The sequence below is a fragment of the Neopsephotus bourkii genome, unplaced genomic scaffold (assembly GCF_033783945.1).
Source record: "Neopsephotus bourkii isolate Nb327-2 ecotype Australia unplaced genomic scaffold, CSIRO-AGI_Nbou_v1 NB_659, whole genome shotgun sequence".
NCBI classification, from domain to species: domain Eukaryota; kingdom Metazoa; phylum Chordata; class Aves; order Psittaciformes; family Psittacidae; genus Neopsephotus; species Neopsephotus bourkii.
In genome coordinates, this window is record NW_026901158.1 from 4,173,385 (window position 1) to 4,192,644 (window position 19,260).

Here is a 19,260-nt window from a genome sequence, read left to right on the forward strand (position 1 = left end):
GGCCGGTACCGGAGGGACGGCGCTGCCCGGGACCCGCGGCGCTCCTTGCGCGGCAGCTTCCGGCGCACCTCGGCGTCGTCATCGCTCCCCGCTGCCTCTCTCCATCCGTTTCCGGCGGGGCTGGATCCTGCAGCGCCGCGCCGGGGCCCTGGCTCGTACCGCCTGCCCCTGCAGCAGCGGCCGGCGCCGGCCATGGCTGCAGAGGAGTCCCGCTCCCTGCTGGGTCACCCCGCTCCGGACCCTGACCCGAGGTGAGCGCGGGCGGGCTGAGGGGCAGCGCTGGCGGCCATGGGGCGAGCGGGGCCGGGCCCTCCTGAGGGGCTGGGGCCGGGGCCGAAGCGGGAGGTGGGAGCGGCGTGATCCTTGTGGGCCTCTCCTGCCTCAGAGTGCGGAACAAGAAGCTGTACCTGGCCGCCTTCGCTGCTGTCCTGGGACCGCTTAGTTTTGGCTTCGTGCTAGGCTATAGCTCACCGGTTATCCCAGAGCTGAGGAGAATCGACGACCCTAAGCTAAGGTTGGACAGCGATCAGGCCTCGTGGTTTGGGGTAAGTCCCTACGTGATGATGTGAGTTCACTTGAAGGCATGGGTCAGGAAGATGCTGCTTATACGGTGGGGTCTTATTCCTCTTAAGAATGAGGGTAAATGCGGATCTTGATGAAATCTAGCATCTTTTTTCCTGATCTCGGTGAGTGGCTCGAATTTTCCCAGAGGAAAATGCTCTGTTAGCACGTATGTTAGAGCACAGGACTGATGACAGGAACCTAGGGGAACTAGCGGGGTTCACTCTGGAGAAGAAAAAGCTCGGGGGGGGGACCTTACACTCTCTACAACTACCTTGGAAAGAGAATGGGGACTGGGGCCAGGAGAGGGCTGGGCTCTGCTCCCAAGGAACAGGGCCTGGGACAAGAGGAAACGGCCTCAAGCTGCACCAGGGCAGGTTTAGATTGGATATTAGGAACAGCTCCTTCCCCAGAGGGTGCTCAGGGCAGGGCTGCAGTCACCGTCCCTGCAAGTGCTCACACAGCGTGTACTCAGTGACCTAGTGATAGCCTTGGCAGTGCTGGGAAATGCTTGGACTTGATGATCTTAAAGGTCTTTTCCAGTCGAGTTGATTCTGTGAATGCATATCCTTGTTATTTGGACTTAAATGCCCTCTAACTATTCTCATGTTTCTCAGTTGAACCTGTTAAGAGACCCCAGGAAATAAGCTTGTTAATGAATTAGTGCCATCCATAACATGGGGAGTATTTGCAGACTTCATGTTAGTCAATATAATGAATTCTTCAGGACTTTAAATCAGTTTGAAAGGCCTGTTTGGGAAAGATGGCTTTGTGAATCAATTTCTGCTGCTTCTGGGCTTTTTCTTAATTAGAATCATAGAACAGTTAGGGTTGGAAAGGACCTTAAGATCATCACGTTCCAACCCCCCTGCTATGGGCAGGGACACCTCGCTCTAAACCATATCACCCAAGGCCTCATCCAACCTGGCCTTGAACACTGCCAGGGATGGAGCATTCACAACCTCCCTGGGCAACCCATCCCAGTGCCTCACCACCCTAACAGGAAACAATTTCCTCCTTATATCCAATCTAAACTTCTCCTGTTTAAGTTTTAACCCATTACCCCTTGTCCTGTCACTACAGTAAATTGAAAGAGCTTTGTATGTGATGTGAAATGCGCTCACTGTTCGCTGTGGTGAGCGGTGCTGCTGGACTAGGTTTTGATTAAGAAGTTAATGTCTATTTTGATTTTCAAAACACCTGCATATTCTTGCACAGTTTGTAGGAGCTGTTGGTACTTTTCTGCACGTTAAAAGCAATTGCTGTTATTTCTATATTTATTTACACATATGTATAACAATATTTCTTTTTTACTTATTTTTGAAGTCAGTAGTAACATTAGGAGCTGCTGCTGGAGGAATACTAGGAGGCTATCTGGTGGATAAAGTGGGGAGAAAGCTGAGTCTAATGCTGTGCTCGGTGCCATACGTTTTTGGGTTTACAATTATTATATCTGCTCAGAATGTTTGGATGCTTTACCTTGGACGAATGCTGACAGGCTTAGCCAGTGGAGTTACCTCACTTGTTGTGCCGGTAAGAAGTTTTGCTGGGCTCTGTGCATCCGTGGCTGCTTTTGTGTGTGTTTGTGGGCCTTTTTGTTTCTTTTTCCATAGCAGTGTTATAGGTGGATTGGGTGAAGGAACTGAGTAACTGTGCCCAAGGCAAGTTGTGGGTTTGGAAGAAACTGATTTCTATAGAATCAGATTTAGTTTGGTTTTAATCATCAGGAAATCCAAAATAAAACAAATTTAGTTTCTTCTAGTGGCACTTCTGTGCTGTGCATTCCTGGCACAGTGATGTGATCTGTTAGTAGAGCTTTATTGGATTGCTTCTGGTTATGTTCTACCAGAGTTATATCCTGCAGCTTCCTTCAGTGTGACTGCAGTGTTGAAGGGGCAGTGTCATCTGTAACACCAAGTATTTGTAGCTGTTCTTGAAATGGGGATTACTTATTGTCTGTGCAGGAGTAAGAACTGTGACTTTACAAAGAGTTGTATGAAAGAAATATGCATTAAAAATATGAAGAATTTCATTTTTTATGCATACAGCTAAACTGTAGCTGTTGGCTTGGGGTCAATGTATTAAAAGATAGCAGAAAAGTTCAGGTTGATCCCAGATGGTGGATGCTGTTCATGGTCATGCTTCATGATGTGAAGCAGCTCTTGCTGATACCAGCTCATTCACCTTTGGGAAGGGGCGCTGCATCAGGAGCTCCTGCCTTAGTGCCTCCCTTTTTCACAGCGCTTTCTGCAGCCCCGCTACCCATTAGTGAGGGGGCACCTTTCTGCCTGCGCCTCTGCCTGGGGCCCTCGTTAAAGAGGGAGGGAAATGCAGCTGCGAGGTTTGAGGGTTGGTTTTTTTTTGTGAGATTTGTGTTTCTTGGGTGGCTTGTTGGGGTTTTTTTTCCGTTTTTTTTTTCCGCCCCCTCCCCCCCTTTTTCCCCCGTTTGTTTTCCCTGCTCTTTTTTTTTTTTTCTCTCCCCGCCCGTTGTTGTTTTTTTTTGGTTTTGTACCCCCCTTTTCCCCCACCCCCGTCCCCCCCCGGGGTTGTGGTTTTTGGTTTTTTCTGAAGGGGTGTGTGGGTGTGTTTGTGCCCCCCCCCCCCTTTTCTTTCCCCTGGGTTCAGTTTGGATTTTTTTTTTATTTTTTTTTTAGGCTTTATTTTTTCCCTGCAGGGTGGGGGTTTTGGGTGTTTTTTTATTTTATTTTCTTTATTTCTGTGTTGGGGGAGGGGTGTTCCAGAAATGACTTCTCAAGCCCTTGATCCCGACTTGGCTACAAGTTGTTATTGGACGTTTTTTCCCTCTGCTTTAGGTGTATATATCCGAAATATCCCATCCTAAGGTCCGTGGTATGCTGGGCTCCTGTGTGCAGCTGATGGTGGTGACCGGCATCCTGGGAGCCTACATTGCAGGTACCGGGCTTAGGGCTCTGGGTTACAAACAAGAATCAGTGCATGCAGTGAAAGCACTGCACTGAAGACAGTAAATGTTAACTTGCTTGTACAGCTTGCTGATGCTCACAGTCCTCTTTCTTTCCTTCTTATTGCCAAGGAATAGCACTACCATGGCGCTGGCTGGCAGTGCTGTGCTCCTTCCCATCCTGCATAATGCTCTTGTTCATGTCCTTCATGCCTGAAACACCGAGGTTCCTGCTGAGCCGGAGCAGGCGCTCGGAGGCCGTAGCTGCTCTGCGCTTTCTGCGGGGGCCACTTGCGGACCATGAGTGGGAGTGTGAGCAGATTGAAGCTGGTGTTCAGGAAGAGGTGATGAGAATCTCATTTACTCTTGAAAACACCTTTCTGTATGGGTGTAACAGCTGGAGTTATCAATGCTTGGTTAATAGACTTTTCTGTAAGCAGTAGCCAAACCTGTTCTCTCAGACAAATGATACTCAAGAAGCAAGTGAGATTCTTTGAGTCTTTTTCCTCTGCCTTTCAGCTGTCACTGTTGGCTGCCATCAGTGCACAGAGTAGCAGTCAGGCTCGTGATCTTGGTATGAGAGCTATTTACTTTTTTTGCTTTATTTAGCAATGTGTAGGCTTGCTGCACACCTCTGACGCTAATGTCCTGTTGTTTGTGTTGTATGAATGCATTTTCTCTTGTATCTGTGCATCACTGACCCTGTGAATGCTTAAATAGGCATTGAAGTTCAGTTTCTGCAAGCTGTGGATTCATGTTAACTTTCTCTGCAAAGTACTGTTTATTTCTGACCCTAGAACCTGAGAAAAGGGGAAAAATGCTTTTCTGGAGTTCTCGTACTCCAGATGTAAAGGTTTTTGCTGCTAAGGCACTTAGTTTCGCTAAAGGGGGGTGTAAAACACTGAGTTTGAACAGATAGAAATGTTATGAGGAGGTTTTTTGTTGGTTTTGTTCTTTGAAACGATGAAGTTTTTCACCAAATCATTGCTTTATCTTTTTAACAGGGGCTGAATGTGTCTGAATTTAAGAACCCCTCAATCTACAGGCCGCTTCTTATTGGTGTGGCTCTGATGTTCTTCCAGCAACTCACAGGCATTAATGCAGTCATGTTTTATGCAGAAACTATCTTTGAAGATGCAAACTTCAAGGTAACTGGGGTCTGCTTCTAAACTGACAAACGTCTGTAATAGTTTCAGCTTAGTCAGTGCTGTAATGAGTCTAAAACACCCAGCAAATGACTTGATCCTGCTGCCTGAGGTTGGAGGTTGGGGAAGTATGCTGTGTTTTGCTAGTCTGAAACTTCGGTACTGATAGAAATCCATATTGTAGTCATATTCCTATATATATTTTTTCACTGGAGTTGCAAATGCAATGTTTCAGAGACAGTGAAACTATAGGAAGAAGTTGTGGCTTATTTTAAAGTTTATTAAGAGGATTGTATGTTGTATTAACTGGGGATGGGGTTTTGTTTGGGTTTTTTTTTTCCCCCTAACCCCTGTTTTCTCCTCCCACCATTAACTTCTTTGGCATAGTTTGTCTTCTTTCAGATTCAAGTAACAAATGCGTTTGTAATGCTTGGTAAGTGATCCTCTTGCCAGCCTGAAAGAGTCAATTCTCCTTCCCTCTTACTTTCTTTTAGGACAGCAGACTGGCTTCTGTTGTTGTGGGTTCCATACAGGTGTTCTTCACTGCTGCGGCTGCACTTATCATAGATAAAACTGGACGGAAAGTGCTGCTCTACGTATCTGGTAAAACATCGTACTCAATTTTGGTCAGCAAGGAAGATTACTACATAGAGTATCAAAAAACATCTTAACTGTTGGGGGAATTAAGTCTTGCTATTTATGCATTATTGAGTGGTTTGCTTTTCTAAGTTGGTATAGCTATGGATTTGAACTCATAAGAAGAAACTATCATAATTATATATATTATAGGTGGAACCCCTGGAAATTACATACATCCTTTTGTCTTCTTACCACGGATGTTTCAGTTGGTGCTAAGCAGAGCTTACCCTAAGTCAAGGACTTCCAGTCTCTCATGCTCTGCCAGTAAGGAGGGGCACAAGAAGCTGGGAGGGAACAAAGACAGGACATCTTATCTGAACTAACCAAAGGGATATCCCATACCACAGCATGTGCCCAGTATAGAAACTGGGGGGAAGAAGGGACTGATTGCTGCTCGGGGACTGGCTGAGCATCGGTCAGGGGGTGGTGAGCAACTGTGTTGTGCATCACTTGTGTTTCTTGGGATTTATTCCTTCTCTTTTTGTTGTTTCCCTTTTCATTACTATTGTTAGTAGTAGTAGCAGTAGTACTAGTATATTTTACTTCAATTGTTAATCTGTTCTTACCTCAACCCATGGGTTTTACCTTTTTATGACTCTCTTCCCCACCCCATTGAGGGGGGATGGCTGTGTGGTACTTAGCTGCTGGCTGGAGGTAAACCGTGACAACTGTATTGTGTGGCTGGTGTTTAGAATGCTTGTCTGGCACCTTTCACTCCTGTCAAGGCCAGTGTTCATTTCTGCTGATGGTGTCTTTTAAGAAACACTTTGTGAGGGGCAGCACATCTTCTGTTTGGCTGACGAACTGTGTTCTGTCTCTCAGAGAATACCCAGGTGGTAACTAGTGACAACTTGGTTATTGCTTACTTTTCAGGGGTAATCATGGCTCTCAGTACTGCATTGTTTGGCCTTTACTTTAAAATGGTCCTTCCAAATCCAAACAACTCATCAGATCCTGATGTATGGGCTGCTCTAAATTCAGCATCGCCAGGAACAGAAAGCAGCATATCCTGGCTTGCAGTGGTGAGCCTGGGCTGCTTCGTTGCTGGTAAGTGGAACAGGCATCTACGTAGCCATTACACCAAACTCAAACTTGCTGCTGAATGTGAGAGTTTTGTTCCATTTTGCCACATTACTGATTAATGGGAATGAGTTGTGTCTTTGGCAAGACTTTTTCAGGGTATAATGCAAAGTTGGGCTGAGCATTCAGAACCATGGTGGGAAGAGCTAGTTAAGCCAATTCCCTGAGAAAGGAATTTATACCTCCTTGTGCTGACAGTGAGTAGTGATTGCTCAGGTTAAATTGCTTTGCTGTTAATGGAAAAACAGACCTCATTAGTGACTGAGCCACACTGAATTCTGTGATGGCACAAAGCAGCAGCAGTAAGAAACAAGGTTGGATTTTAAGCTTATCTGTGACTTCATGGCAGGAAGCCTCTCATGTTAAGAATGCTTGTCATTAATTTGCTGTAAAATGCACTGGGATTTATCATGCTGCCCTAAAATAATCTGCTCTCTTTCCTTTGGGCAAAGGTACTGTGTTATTGGAATCATCCAAGAATCTAGAGTGAAAATTGCATCCCCCTTGCTTGACTAACTTGGGCATCATTCAGTCATCCCTTTAATATATATTTAACATGCATTTATTCTCTTCTGTGTGTAATTGCAGGTTTTGCCCTTGGCTGGGGTCCTATTCCGTGGCTGGTGACATCCGAAATCTTTCCCCTTAAAGCTAGAGGCATATCAAGTGGTGCTTGTGTATTAACAAACTGGGCTATGGCCTTCCTGGTAACCAAAGAATTCAATGATTTAATAGTAAGCATTGGAAATTATCCTTTAAAGATGCTCCTGAGAGAGCCCTGAGCCAGTCTTTTCTGGCAATACAGAACTGCAGTTGTACAGTAGTGAGCTCTTAATAATGTGGGGTTTGTTGTCTCTCCTTCAGGGTTTCTTAACATCCTATGGCACGTTCTGGCTCTTCTCTGCCTTCTGCTGCCTCAACATAGCTTTTACAGCCTTTTATGTTCCTGAAACAAAAGGACAGACCCTGGAGCAAATCGAGGCCTACTTCAGAAGATCTTGAGCGTAAGGCTTTTTCTAGTGATACGAAACCTTTATATCATGAGTTACGGTGCTGCAGTTGAAGGCAGCTGCATCGCATGGCAGACATCTCAGTTACTGAACTGGCTAGCAAATCATTTTAATGAATTCTGATAAATATGAATTCTGGTTTTTTTAAACACTACCTCTGGGGGTGTGCCCAAGCCTCTCCGTGGGTGTTGCACATATTCTTTTTATTTGATTCTGAGATGTAAATTAAAATGTAATTTTGTAAGTAAATAGATTTAGTTTCCTTGCTGCACGTTACCTTTCCCTTATGGCAGAGCTTACAGTGAAGGAATGAATTATATAGCCTGGCTCATTTAAGTTCAGACTGCAGTACTTTACCTTTGTGGTGCTGCTACTCTTTCTGGGATGCCTGACCATGGAATAAGTCTTGGTCCCAGTCAGAGATGAATACTTGGATTTCATGAGTGTTAGTGTTAAGTTGACCTTACTTTTTCATATTGCTGTCAAGCTGGCCAGGAATGCATCAAAATCACAAGAAGGGGTATAGCTCTTAGGAATAATGTATTACAGAATTAAAGAAAGAGCATTTCTTTTTCAAAAGGAGTTACAATATATTGGAGCCAGTGAGAATATACTCTCAGCCAGAAAAGGAGAAAAAACTTGTAATTTAAGGGGTAAAGATCTCCAAATGGAGGAGGTCTCTGAAATTCTAAAAGATGCCTGGAAACACAAACCAGTGCTTGACTATAGTTCTTGTCAAGGATGGGTAATGCTTAAGACACAAACACCAATCCCCCAGGTATGATAAAGCACTTAAATGAATGACATCTCTGAAACACAGCTTCTAGAGAACTCAAATGGAAACAGCAATGCAGAGCTGTCTGCAATAGTTCTACCTCCTGCCTGTTTAATGCCTTGTCTGATAAATTAAATTCAGTATAGTCATTAGTTCTGCATGTGTGGAAAAAAAGGGAGGTCAAATTTATGATCCATTCTGTATGAAGGAATAAATCTGCTACTCCTTCATAAAGGTGATAAATGGCACTTAAACCCGTTCCAGCTGTGATAGGACTGTTTCTATTTGGAAACACAAACTGTACACGCTGTCACATGACATTAAAACCAATGGTAATACAGCAGCAGTTAAGACAAATGGGAGGTAAAGAGATTGTGTCACAAATGTAGCAACAGTCTTAACAATAGGCAATTACTAAATCACAAAGCAGTCTGCTGACATTCAAAGACTTAGTCAAAACTGACATTCCAGGTTGATAACACTGTTTGCATAAACCTTTAGAGACACAACATTTTCCATTCAACCAGGTGAATACCTAATAGAGCTTGAAACCAATATGCAGAAAATAATCTCTTAAGTTTGCTCTTTAACTCGTGTGCTGATGCCATGATTTCCAGTGGCAAACAGGAGTCAGCTGCAGGTCAGCAGCAAGTGAAGCAGGTAGGCAGTGTACAGGCTGGTGAAGCTGCTGTGCTCAACTAGTACAAATACTTTCTAACCCGCATGCAAGTACAGATGTTTGCTGCATTCTGTCACATGGGCTTTCCTGTACTGTTAGTACAGTTTATTCCCCCCCACAAAATCAGGCTAAGCCTATCTGAGATAACACTGCTTTGACCGAATTAGCAAGCATTGTGTGTATGAGCCATGCCATCAAACTGGTAATAATGACAGTAGTGTGGTACTCATTTTCATACAGAGAAGGCAACAAAAATTATTCTCAAATACCTTATCACTTGCAGATGTGATAAGATCACATTACTCGATATTCCCATATATGCTTAGGACTTTTAATCCCTTAAAACTTGTGGTAAAAATTACAAATATACACACAAGTATATATATATAATCCTTTGGATTTGGTTTTTACTGTATCTCAAATGCAGACTAAGCCAACAGCTCTGGGAAAGCTGCTGCTCAAATTAGAGACCCACACCTTTAGGAAAACATGCAGGAGTTTGTATCCGTGGCTTGGTCAGAGAGACACAGACCAACAGAAAGTAAATGGCAGGAGCAGCACCCTGGACCCTGTGCAACTGGTTATGTAAGCAGTGTTACACTTCCCATGGGTGCTACTGTCCTGCTCTATTAAGAACTGTTTAAGTATTGATTCAGTTGACTGGCCTAGTAAAACCCAAACATCAAACAAAGCCATCCCCCAACAGCCCAAGAAACCAACTGAAAACAGCAACCCCAGCCCCAAAGCAGGGCAGATCCCTAATCCAAACAGGCTCTACTTGTTCCTTGCAAACTGGGAAACTGAAGGTACCCATTCATCCATTCAGCCTAGGGGCACAGGTGTGGGTTCTGGACTAGATGATTTGCAGGGATCTCTTCTAACCTCAACTGTTCTGTGATTCCATGAGTCACTACTCATGCTGGTAAGGAGGCACGAGTACACTCTATAAACTGCCTGTAATGCTTGCACCAAAGCAAATGACATTCCTATTGTTTAGTCAGACTAAGGCACAGTGCTGAAGTGGTGACAATCCCATTAGCCAGAAGAGGTTAAGAGCCCTGCCTCCTCCAACAAATCCAGCATGTTGGGATAGTAAACATTTCTTGCAGAAACTTATCTGTTGTAAGAGCCCAGAATAGGCCTTCAGATGAGCCTGACACCAAGTGTCCAACTTGGTAACAGTTCTTCCTTTATGGAAAGGATTTCTTCCATCCATCTGTAGCAAGATTTTTCAGTATTCCTCTCTATTAGAACAACACCCATCTTACACAGCTGTAAATTAAAGGTTATCTGCCCTCCCATCCATGAGCTGGTCAGCCAGCATCGAGAATGCAGGCTAAAGGCAGCTTTAACAGATGAAAGCAGGAAGGGTTGTGTTTAGGGTCGACATGGCTACAATTTGTGCCATCTACACTGTTTCCTAAGTTCTAATGAGCAGATGCATGCACATGCTGGAAAAGCAGAAGGGAAGCAACATGGCTCTAAGGCTGGAGTGAACAACAACAATAGCTGTGCACACCAGCAGCCTTCCAGAAAGCCTTGTCATCTAACACCAGTCCGAAGCAGGAGAGGTTGCATAGATGCATAAAAACCTTGCCCTTTATAAATGGTGCACAAGAGCTTATGTATCAATACTACCCACTGGCATTTTTAATTGGAATTAGCAGTCAATGGTATGTATTTAAGACAGTATGTTTTGAGCGAAACAGTGGTTAGAAGCTAGTTCTGAGGATGCCAGTTCATCACATCAAGAGGCACAGAACTCCTGGGCGTCTGATGAGGCACGGTCTCTGGCAATAACATTCTCACACAAAGTTATAAGCTCTTGTAAAGACTTGGAGCTAGCACTTCCTTTTAGATGCTTATTAAGGTTCACCCCATACATCTACGGGTGCAAGAACACTAAAATCATAGTAGCCACTGGTTAATACTGTTTCTGCTTCTAGATTAGTTACTGCTTAAAATATTGCTTCTTTCCTTATCAGCCACTCCAGCCGAGAGTAAGAAATGACCCTTTCAGATAAGGCATTGTGTATATTCTTAGGTGGAGCAATTAAACCATTATACACAATAATCTGGGCAAAAAAATACTTTGCAAAGACAGTTTTACATTCAGACAGACTGAAGCAAAAGGCACACATCTCCAGATGGTCATGCTTGGAAAGAAAGTGAAATGACACAGGAATGGTATTATAAATTAAAGTCAAGGATACAGAAGTATTTCTACATATAGAACAAGAAATACCTGCTAGTAAAGGTAAAATCTTTCTATATATACTAAAAGCCTGGAAGCATCACTCTTTCATGGAAAAACAAACCCCCCCGAAACAAACCCAAACCCTTTCAAAATACGGTTTAAAATAAGATTGTTGGCATAAAGGGCTGAAAAATAATAAGCTTTAAAAATGAAACCCTGTCCTTTAATGTAACAAAATCTTTAAGATGACTGTTTCATCATAGAAAACTAGCTGCTTAGCAGTGCAATTTCCATCTGGATCCAGTTAGAAAAATGCAGTTACCTGGAATAATGACTTACGCTGTTGGTGCAAGAGCAGACAACAGCTAATGCAGTGTTCCAGGAAATGGAGAAATGCACTTGGTTTGGGTTTTTTGCTTGGTGTTGGGTATTTTTTTTGTTGTTTTGGGGTTTTTTCACTTCCAATTCTTAAAAGAATATTTTGAGAGTTTGTGTTTTCTATAAAAAGTCTCAGTTCAAGGACTCTTGACACCAAAACAGTTTTCAAGTTTCTCTAAAAAATATGCATGGACAGGCCAGAGCAAAGGAAGCAGCATCTTCTTATCTTACCTGATCTTTATAGAACATCCTTGATTCTTCACTGAACATACCACAGCTCCATCATTTGGAGGACAGACTGACTGGTTGGAAAGACCTTGCCTGCAAGCCTTTGGTTTGGTTGGTTTGGTTTTTTAAAGGCTTGAAAACCAAAAGGAGTGATTTATGTCGTAAAATTCCTCTTCCCTTATGACACACACTGTTGTAAAACAACTGAAGATAGTAATAACAGTATTAACTTAGCTCTTGTCACTCAGGTACTTCAAATTACAAGAAGCTCAGAACAAGTAATACTTTTTATTCATTTTCAGCCTAAATCTCTCATTAATTACCTACTGTTAGAATTCCACAAAAAGTAATGGTTCATTAACTGAGAAGACAAAACATACCTATGTCAAAGATATAAGCATCACCAAGTCAGGCTGAACTATCCAGAACAACATGGGTTCTATAAAGATGAATCATCAATACTTCCAGCCACATTTCACCACTAGAAGCAGTGTTTGTGACATTCCCACAGAGCTCACAGAGTTGTAAGAAAATGTGAAGTAAGGAGGAAAGCTTTTAAGACTGTCTTCACTTCAAGTCAATGATGTCTTCATCATATAAAGAAATGGGCTGAAAGGGACAGCTAGATGGTGAGCTCTCCTCCCTGTTGGCCAAGGTATCTGGATCCGAACTAGTGGAAGGATGACGTCCTTCAGAACAGCTTTCAAAAGAGCTTGAGATTATCCTGCAGAAAGGAAGACAGAAGTCACTAAAATGCACAGATCAGGGCAAGTAGGATCAGTGGCTATTTCTAGATTTAATCAAGTTATCTTAAAGACACAGACAGACCATTAAAACTGAGTTTCTCTGGTTTACTCTGCTCAGTATCACCAAAAGGCAGTTGTTAATGAAGTCCCTGCCCAAATAATTTTCAAATAGCACAATCAATCAAACGTGATTTTACATTGCAGCAGATTTTGTTTCATTAATTTCAGTCTGTTGTATCTTGGCTGAATTCTGTCACTGCTCACGCAAATGCAGGTTACAAGCCAGTGGAAATAAGAGAATGGCAGTGGGGTCAGGTAAGCAGAGCCAGACCCACCAATGCTGTGGTATTTCTTTGGAAAATACATTCTAGAAATAGCAACACAAGAGCATACAAAGAAAACAGCAAGTGACCTGCACAGCAGAGATCTAGCAATCAAAATCACATTACAGGCTCAACTGCAGCAGGGCCCCAGAAAATCCCATTTAGTGCTGCTTTGGTCATTAACATGTCTTTAGCAATCAGTGGAGTTGTTTCAATACTTAAGAGTGTTCAGATACTCTCAAACACAAACATGAAACTCACATCAGTGTACAAAGGTCTCAGCACCACACAAAGGCAAGCCTGAACAATCAATTCTGAAAGCATTCACAGTTCAGCTTAGGTTCTTTTCTAAACAGTATTTACCTGTCACTACTGGTGGATCTTACTGCTCCCTGCTTGGGGTCTGACTGTCTTCGAGGAGCCTTTTTTTGCTTCTGTGCAGTTTCTGTCTTGGGTATAGGCTCATCCAAGAGGCCTTAATAAGGGAATAAAAGATACTCTTAACAGAAAAAAAAGCATCCAGGAAAATGTTAAAAGTATCTGTTGCTGGTTTCTATTAACTAAAGAGCTTCTACCTGTCTTAGAATATAATCTGTGATCAGATGCTGGCTAGACTACTTGAAAATTCTCAGAGTTTCATTTGTTCATGCTACTTAGTTACAAATGCTGGTTGCATGTTACAGATCTGACTGTGATGGCCCAAAGATTAGTGATCCTCTACGTAGCAAGTGATATCTGCACTGAAGAATGAGGAGCATTTACCCAGCAATTCTTTACGTGTTCTGCTTGCAATTTCTTTGATTTCCATACGAGATAAGGATAGGGAGTGAGTAACTGGCATAGAGGGAGTGCCACTGGGGGTTGTAGTAGTGATGACCTTGGGAGCCAAAGGTGACTTCAGAGGTCTTTCAATGCTTCGCCCGACCAGGTTACTGAGAGGAATTTTGTACAGCTTTTTGCTTGGAACTTCACCTGCAACAGGAAAGGAAAAAAGAATGTGACATTTTCTCAACAGAATCGATTCTTAGTACTTCCAAACAGAAAGTTACTACACTTGTTGTGCTGGGTGCTTTTTAACACAAATAACAAAGATCTTTCTTGCATTACCTACTTGATGAGCCCTTGTTTCTCTGCTGTTGTTCCCCTACAGACTGATTGTTCACAGATCATGTTACACTACATTGGCTGTGTGAACTCTTTCAAGGCTAGAACTTCTTCTTTAGGTTCTCAAAGGAGCTTTAACCATCCAGTGGTAGTTTAGCAACAGTGCTCCCACACAGTCTGAACTGAGATACTATGGAGCAAAAGCTCAGCCAGGTGCTTTATGTCTGTGGAGAAACTGAAAAATCTCTCTCTTCCAGACTCTCAACCAGGAAGTCAAGATCTTCCACCTAACTGATTTCATCTTACTAAAGATCAGATGTGATAGCTGTTAGAATGATCAGAGATGGTTATTCAAGCTGCTTAGAAACCATGTTACCTTCTAGAGAAGAAAGAGGACTTTCTGGCATTTCATAAGCTGTCGGTGTTTGAGGAGAGCTCCTTGAACTCATTTCCTTAGCACTGCTGTCACACGATCCACTTACTGCAGCAGTAGCTTTAAAATAAATATCTGACTGAAATGACAAATAACTCATCATTAGTACAGCAAGACTTTACCTTCTGAGTAAGAGCTCAAATGTTTGTCCACTGTGTTCTATTGCTGTAATGCTGCCAAGTCAACTAGGGTTGGTCATAGAAACGCTACCCCACTGTAAGGTACATCTGTGTACTGTAAAGTACGCTGTGAGGAATATCTGTGATGTTGAGGATAGCATCTGCCCCTTAAATGGTCAGATACCTCAGATCTGCACTACTGGGAGCATTAAAGGATAGTGATATCAATTTTGATTCTCTTTGTACTTGATATAAACCAAGAGCATGAAGATGAATGGTTATCACAGATCAGGTAGCTCATGTTACAGTTTTTGGTTGGTTGGTTTTTGGCTGCAGCAACTTTAGATGTGAATTAGATCCCAACATATCACAGAAATAGACAAACATGGTTGTCCTGTGTCTTACCTTTGATGCTACAAGTTGAAGCTCAGGCACAACTGCTGTGTGGACTAAGTTCCCATTCACCACTAATCGGATCTCAATGGAATCAGTAGTGAAGGCAAGGATATAAGGGAAAGCACAGACTGCAATGAAACAAAAATTATTTGGCAAGGAAAAATGGTTAATGGAAATGTTTGTTGGATGCTCCATCAAAACTGTTCTTGATATCTGACCTCTTCGGGCATCTCCCTTTCCTATGAAAAGGGTTGTCTAACATACTGATGGACATTGAGCTACATCAAGCCTGAAGAAAACGTCACTCTCCATGCCTGGCAGAACGCAGACTGAGTGGAAAATGAAAAACAGAAAAAAAGAGAAAGGAAAAAAAGTTCAGCAAAGAAAGAACTTGGCACCAAGACTCCACTTTTCAAAATTACCATATGCAGAAACTTAGCTAACGTGGCATCATGAATGCAGCATGCTTATTCTTAACACACATACTCTAATTCCACTAAAAGCCAAGTGCAAATCTAAACAACCATCTGGTAAAAAGAGATCTTTTCTTACCAACAGCATAAGGAACTTGATTCCAGCTGAAATGGAAGTCATAAGCTGATGGCTGGATCAGTGGAGAACCTCCATTGAAAGGATGTACCTTTCTGTACTGGCAAACATCTGTAAGATAAAAAGAGAAAAGGAGCATCCATCACACTGCACATGACAAACACCAATCTTACGGGCATATTTTCCATACGTGCGGGCATTATATGCATCATCAAGCATTTATGTAGAGGTCCCTTTATCTAAACAAATAAGGGAAATGTGCTTCCTCTGTGAACAAAACATTTGAAAGATCAAAATGAAAGGCCTACATTTTAGTAAGTTGTCACATTCTTTACTTCTTTACTCACATATTCTGTGAGGGTGGTGAGGCACTGGAACACGCTACCCAAAAAAGTGGTAGATGCTCCATCCCTGGCGGTGTTAAAGGCAAGGTTGAACGGAGCCTTGGGCAACATAGTCTATGGTGAGATGTCTCTGCCTATGGCAGGGGGTTAGAACTAGATGATCTTAAGGTTCTTTCCAACCCAAATCAGTCTGTGATTCTACGAGTGTACTGGAGGCTCCAGGTAAACATCTATGACCCTCTCAAATACAGGCTGTTTCCAGCTCTTTTCTATTTTTAGGCAAAACTGGATATTTTTCTTGTAATTGCTGTTCTTAAGACTAAATCAAAGTTTATGTCCAGAAATGTATTATAGGTCTTTTTCTAAATACGAACTTAAGCCACTGCCAAATTCTGTGTCCCGTTTCATAAAAGGAGATTCAGAGAATTACAATGAAATAATACCAGCAGTGCCAAGAGGCATGCTGAAGGAAAAGCACAAAGACAGAATGGGGTAGCACACAGAGGAAGAAGGGGTGGAATGCTAAATTTTACATGTCTGGCAAAAACCTAGGAAGTGTGTAACTACTTAAAGAATGAACTAGATGTGAAGAAACAGGACTTCTGCGATTAAGGTGGTAACATATATAAATACATACATACTCATCCATATTCCTGAAATTAAAACCTAACAGCTAGTATGTCTACATTCAACATACCCTAAAATAAAATACTGCTTCAATTTTTAGTCTCTCTAATACACATCTAAAGTCAAAAGCATGTATATTGAAAAACTTCCCATGAAACAATGAAACTTACTTAAAAAGATAGATCTAGTCTCCAATGAAAAAAGAATTACATATACAGATTAAGGAATTACCATTTTCAACCTTCCCTAAATACTTACAGTTGTAACACAACAGTAAACCAGCTTCACCATCTTCATATACATCAATAGCTGCAACAAAATTAACCTGCAAAGATAATGGGAAAGGTTAATGAACAGGTAGAGGATACTGAGATAACCTAACTGAAAATAACCTATTCACAAGAACCATCAAATGAAAAGAGAGACTCTAACTGTCTCTGTTGGGAGTGATTATTATCATGTATTCCAAAAGGAATAAATATCTCAAGAGTGCCCTAAAGCAGAGGTGACAAAGTGAAGAGACATGAGGATGTCCATAAATTATCCTTCCAGGAGGTCAGCACAGGATGCACTGAGTATGCAAGAAATTATGTTCAGTGTGGTTCTGCAAGAAAACAGTCTCAATGTTGAAAACTTACCTTGTTTGTTTCAACGTGATGCAGTCTATAGGACTCCCCAGTGCTCTCATTAACTAAGTCAAACTGATGCCGATACGCTACACAGATCATATTGTCACTGTCTCCAGTAGGTCCATCCACCAGCGTCATAACCACTGGAGGGTCAGAAAGGCATATTTCCTATAATGTAAATAACAGAATTATTCTCTTTTTTCAGGCTCCTGCTGTCGGTGCTGCAGGTACTCCGTGAATTTAAAGGGATGTCCATTAAGAACAGACATATGAAGCACAAACTTCATTAAAAAAAAGTGTGAAAGATCTCTTTGGCATACACGTGATGGAGCTCCGTCGGTCAGCTTCTCACTTTTGTTTGTCTGGAGGTTCAGAAGATAAACCCCATGTTCTCTGGCTTCCCTCCCCCAAAAGGCTGCCCAGTCTGTTCAGGTAATTACTGGTTAGATCACACATACCCGGATGTACTGGAACTCCTCTACTGGAGATTCAGATGAGAACAGCAGAGAGCTGCTAGTTAAACTGTTGCATGGATTGTATTTCTTTGTGACGAGAAGTAGTTTGCTCCGAATAGCCACGACAATCCTCAGTTCACTCCCATGGTGAGTATTAATGGCATACAAATGGCAGCCTGAGGAAATAATGTGCTAGATCAGAAGTCTTTGGGGTAGGGTCTGTTTATCTGTATAATGATTAGTACAACAGGGCTCTGATATATGACTTAGCAACACAATTAAAAACCTCCCAAGAGGATAACATTAACTTCTAGAAAAAGACAAAAGGCGAATTCTGCAGGCTCCAGATTTCCAAGGCAACTTGCTTCTGAAGACTAGAAAATGGCTATGTCTACTAATATAACAGGTGACATCCAAGTAATCTAAGCACTATTTGATGGAGATTTGTTAGTGTTCTTCCACCTTAAAATATTCAGTCTCACTAATTATTCTCCTGTCCCTCAATCCTGAAAGCAACATGTCTATTTTTCTCTATAGAGTTTTTCCATCAGCAGTGATTGCCAAGTACCATTTTATTTTCATACAGTTCTAAAATGTCATGTTGGACTACACCAGACTTACTTTCACATCTAAGCTTAACGAAGTTTGAACTGACTGTCCAGAGAAAACTATAAAGGTGAACACCTACAACTGCCTCAAAGGAGCTAATAAGTCCCTGGTAACTATAAGCATCATACCACAGTGGATGTTTTTAACACAAGAGAAAACAATCACCTTTTGTTCTCTCCAGTTTATTTTCTCTGCAGTCATATTTGCTTCTTATGATTTGCTTTGTTTCTATATCCTTTTGGACAGCACTGAGTCTGAAGACAAGGAGACGAGAGTCTTTGCCTGAAGGATGAAGACAGACAGGACACAGCAAGTTAAAAAATTATGATGGTAGTTTGAAATTAATACTTCCAAAGAGAAGCAGCACCTCCCGAACAGAGTTTATAGAGAGTATCATGAGAGTTTTCTGTTAGCTGAGTCCTAGTCCTGTCAACCTTTGTAACAATTACTTAGGATTATGAGATACCTGCTCAGAAAGTCTTACAACTTTTTGCCAACTCTTGGAAAGTGCAGATTATAATGGATGGCTGTGGTTGCTGCCTAGCAATTGGTAGGTTTTGCCAACCTAAACTCCCTAACAAGTTTGTGGCATCTTTGATACCTGTTGCATCGGTGCCTTCTTCAACAGCATTAAGTCATTTCCCCTACATGTTTGCACAACTGAATAAACATAATTCAGTCAAAGAGATTTCCAAAGAGTGTTGAGTTCCAACAGTGGCTGAAGGAAGACCAAAAGACCACATGACCTGTTTCAGGTTTGCCTTGAAGGAAGTATGAATGAGCATTCAGGGATTCTCCCTCCCAGCCTGTCAGAAAATAACAGCAGTTGCTGTATATGCTCCCCTATTCGAAATGAGGCATCTAACACAACTGGCTCATGAGACATACATAGCCAGCACTAGCCACATTCAAATGAGAACAGAATCAAAGAACAGGCACCTCTCCTACCTTTGTCTGTTCGAGCAACCAAAAGATCCAGAGTTTCCAGCACATGCATCTGCTTTACTTGGAGAGTTTTATCAAATACTTGCACTGATGGCTGACCGTCTAAAAATGAAACATATACATGTATTCAAAAAACTGCTAAAATTTGCTTGTCACTGGTTCTGACTTACTTAATTTCCTGTAATGCAAGCCTCAGGGTTGGGGTTTTTTTAATGAAAAAGCTGCTATAGCATCATAGCCAGCACTTGCTCATGGGAGAGTTTTATCATCATATGGATCAGATTATGCAACTGAAGCCCAAAAGGGACCTTCCTATGGAAGGCTTGAGAATTATCACCAAGAATTAACATCATTCTTTTGGTACTGCTG

General features: G+C 42.1%; 2 protein-coding genes across 14 annotated transcripts in view; one reads left to right on the top strand and one right to left on the bottom strand.

Annotated features, from left to right (window-relative positions):
- The first annotated feature begins 155 nt into the window (after positions 1-155).
- On the top strand, positions 156-17,217 carry SLC2A8 (solute carrier family 2 member 8). 5 transcript variants are annotated; one of them, XM_061352687.1, is made up of 11 exons: positions 164-251; positions 386-545; positions 1,888-2,094; positions 3,375-3,474; positions 3,614-3,825; positions 4,486-4,629; positions 5,121-5,229; positions 6,139-6,312; positions 6,934-7,079; positions 7,210-7,349; positions 17,088-17,217. In XM_061352687.1, the coding sequence occupies exons 1-10, from the start codon at positions 193-195 to the stop codon at positions 7,345-7,347; spliced, it is 1,449 nt and encodes a 482-aa protein (XP_061208671.1). In that variant the 5' UTR covers positions 164-192; the 3' UTR covers positions 7,348-7,349; positions 17,088-17,217. The 5 variants fall into 5 exon arrangements, 3 of the variants coding, with proteins under 3 accessions (XP_061208671.1, XP_061208672.1, XP_061208673.1); XM_061352688.1 differs by having other exon boundaries at positions 169-251; positions 2,023-2,094; XR_009725310.1 differs by lacking the exons at positions 7,210-7,349; positions 17,088-17,217 and adding an exon at positions 6,434-6,542 and having other exon boundaries at positions 159-251; positions 6,934-7,063.
- The window catches only part of GARNL3 (GTPase activating Rap/RanGAP domain like 3), a 40,920-nt gene continuing 30,048 nt past the window's right edge, over positions 8,389-19,260 (bottom strand). For all 9 annotated transcript variants that reach the window (XM_061352685.1, XM_061352681.1, XM_061352683.1 and 6 more), the window contains 11 exons: positions 18,895-18,993; positions 18,112-18,228; positions 17,341-17,513; positions 16,892-17,050; positions 16,512-16,578; positions 15,286-15,393; positions 14,743-14,861; positions 14,162-14,297; positions 13,444-13,653; positions 13,045-13,156; positions 8,389-12,336 (listed from right to left, as the gene is read on the bottom strand). In XM_061352685.1, the coding sequence (XP_061208669.1) occupies positions 12,180-12,336; positions 13,045-13,156; positions 13,444-13,653; positions 14,162-14,297; positions 14,743-14,861; positions 15,286-15,393; positions 16,512-16,578; positions 16,892-17,050; positions 17,341-17,513; positions 18,112-18,228; positions 18,895-18,993 (1,457 nt within the window). In that variant the 3' untranslated portion in view covers positions 8,389-12,179. The remainder of the gene's footprint in view (positions 12,337-13,044; positions 13,157-13,443; positions 13,654-14,161; positions 14,298-14,742; positions 14,862-15,285; positions 15,394-16,511; positions 16,579-16,891; positions 17,051-17,340; positions 17,514-18,111; positions 18,229-18,894; positions 18,994-19,260) is intronic.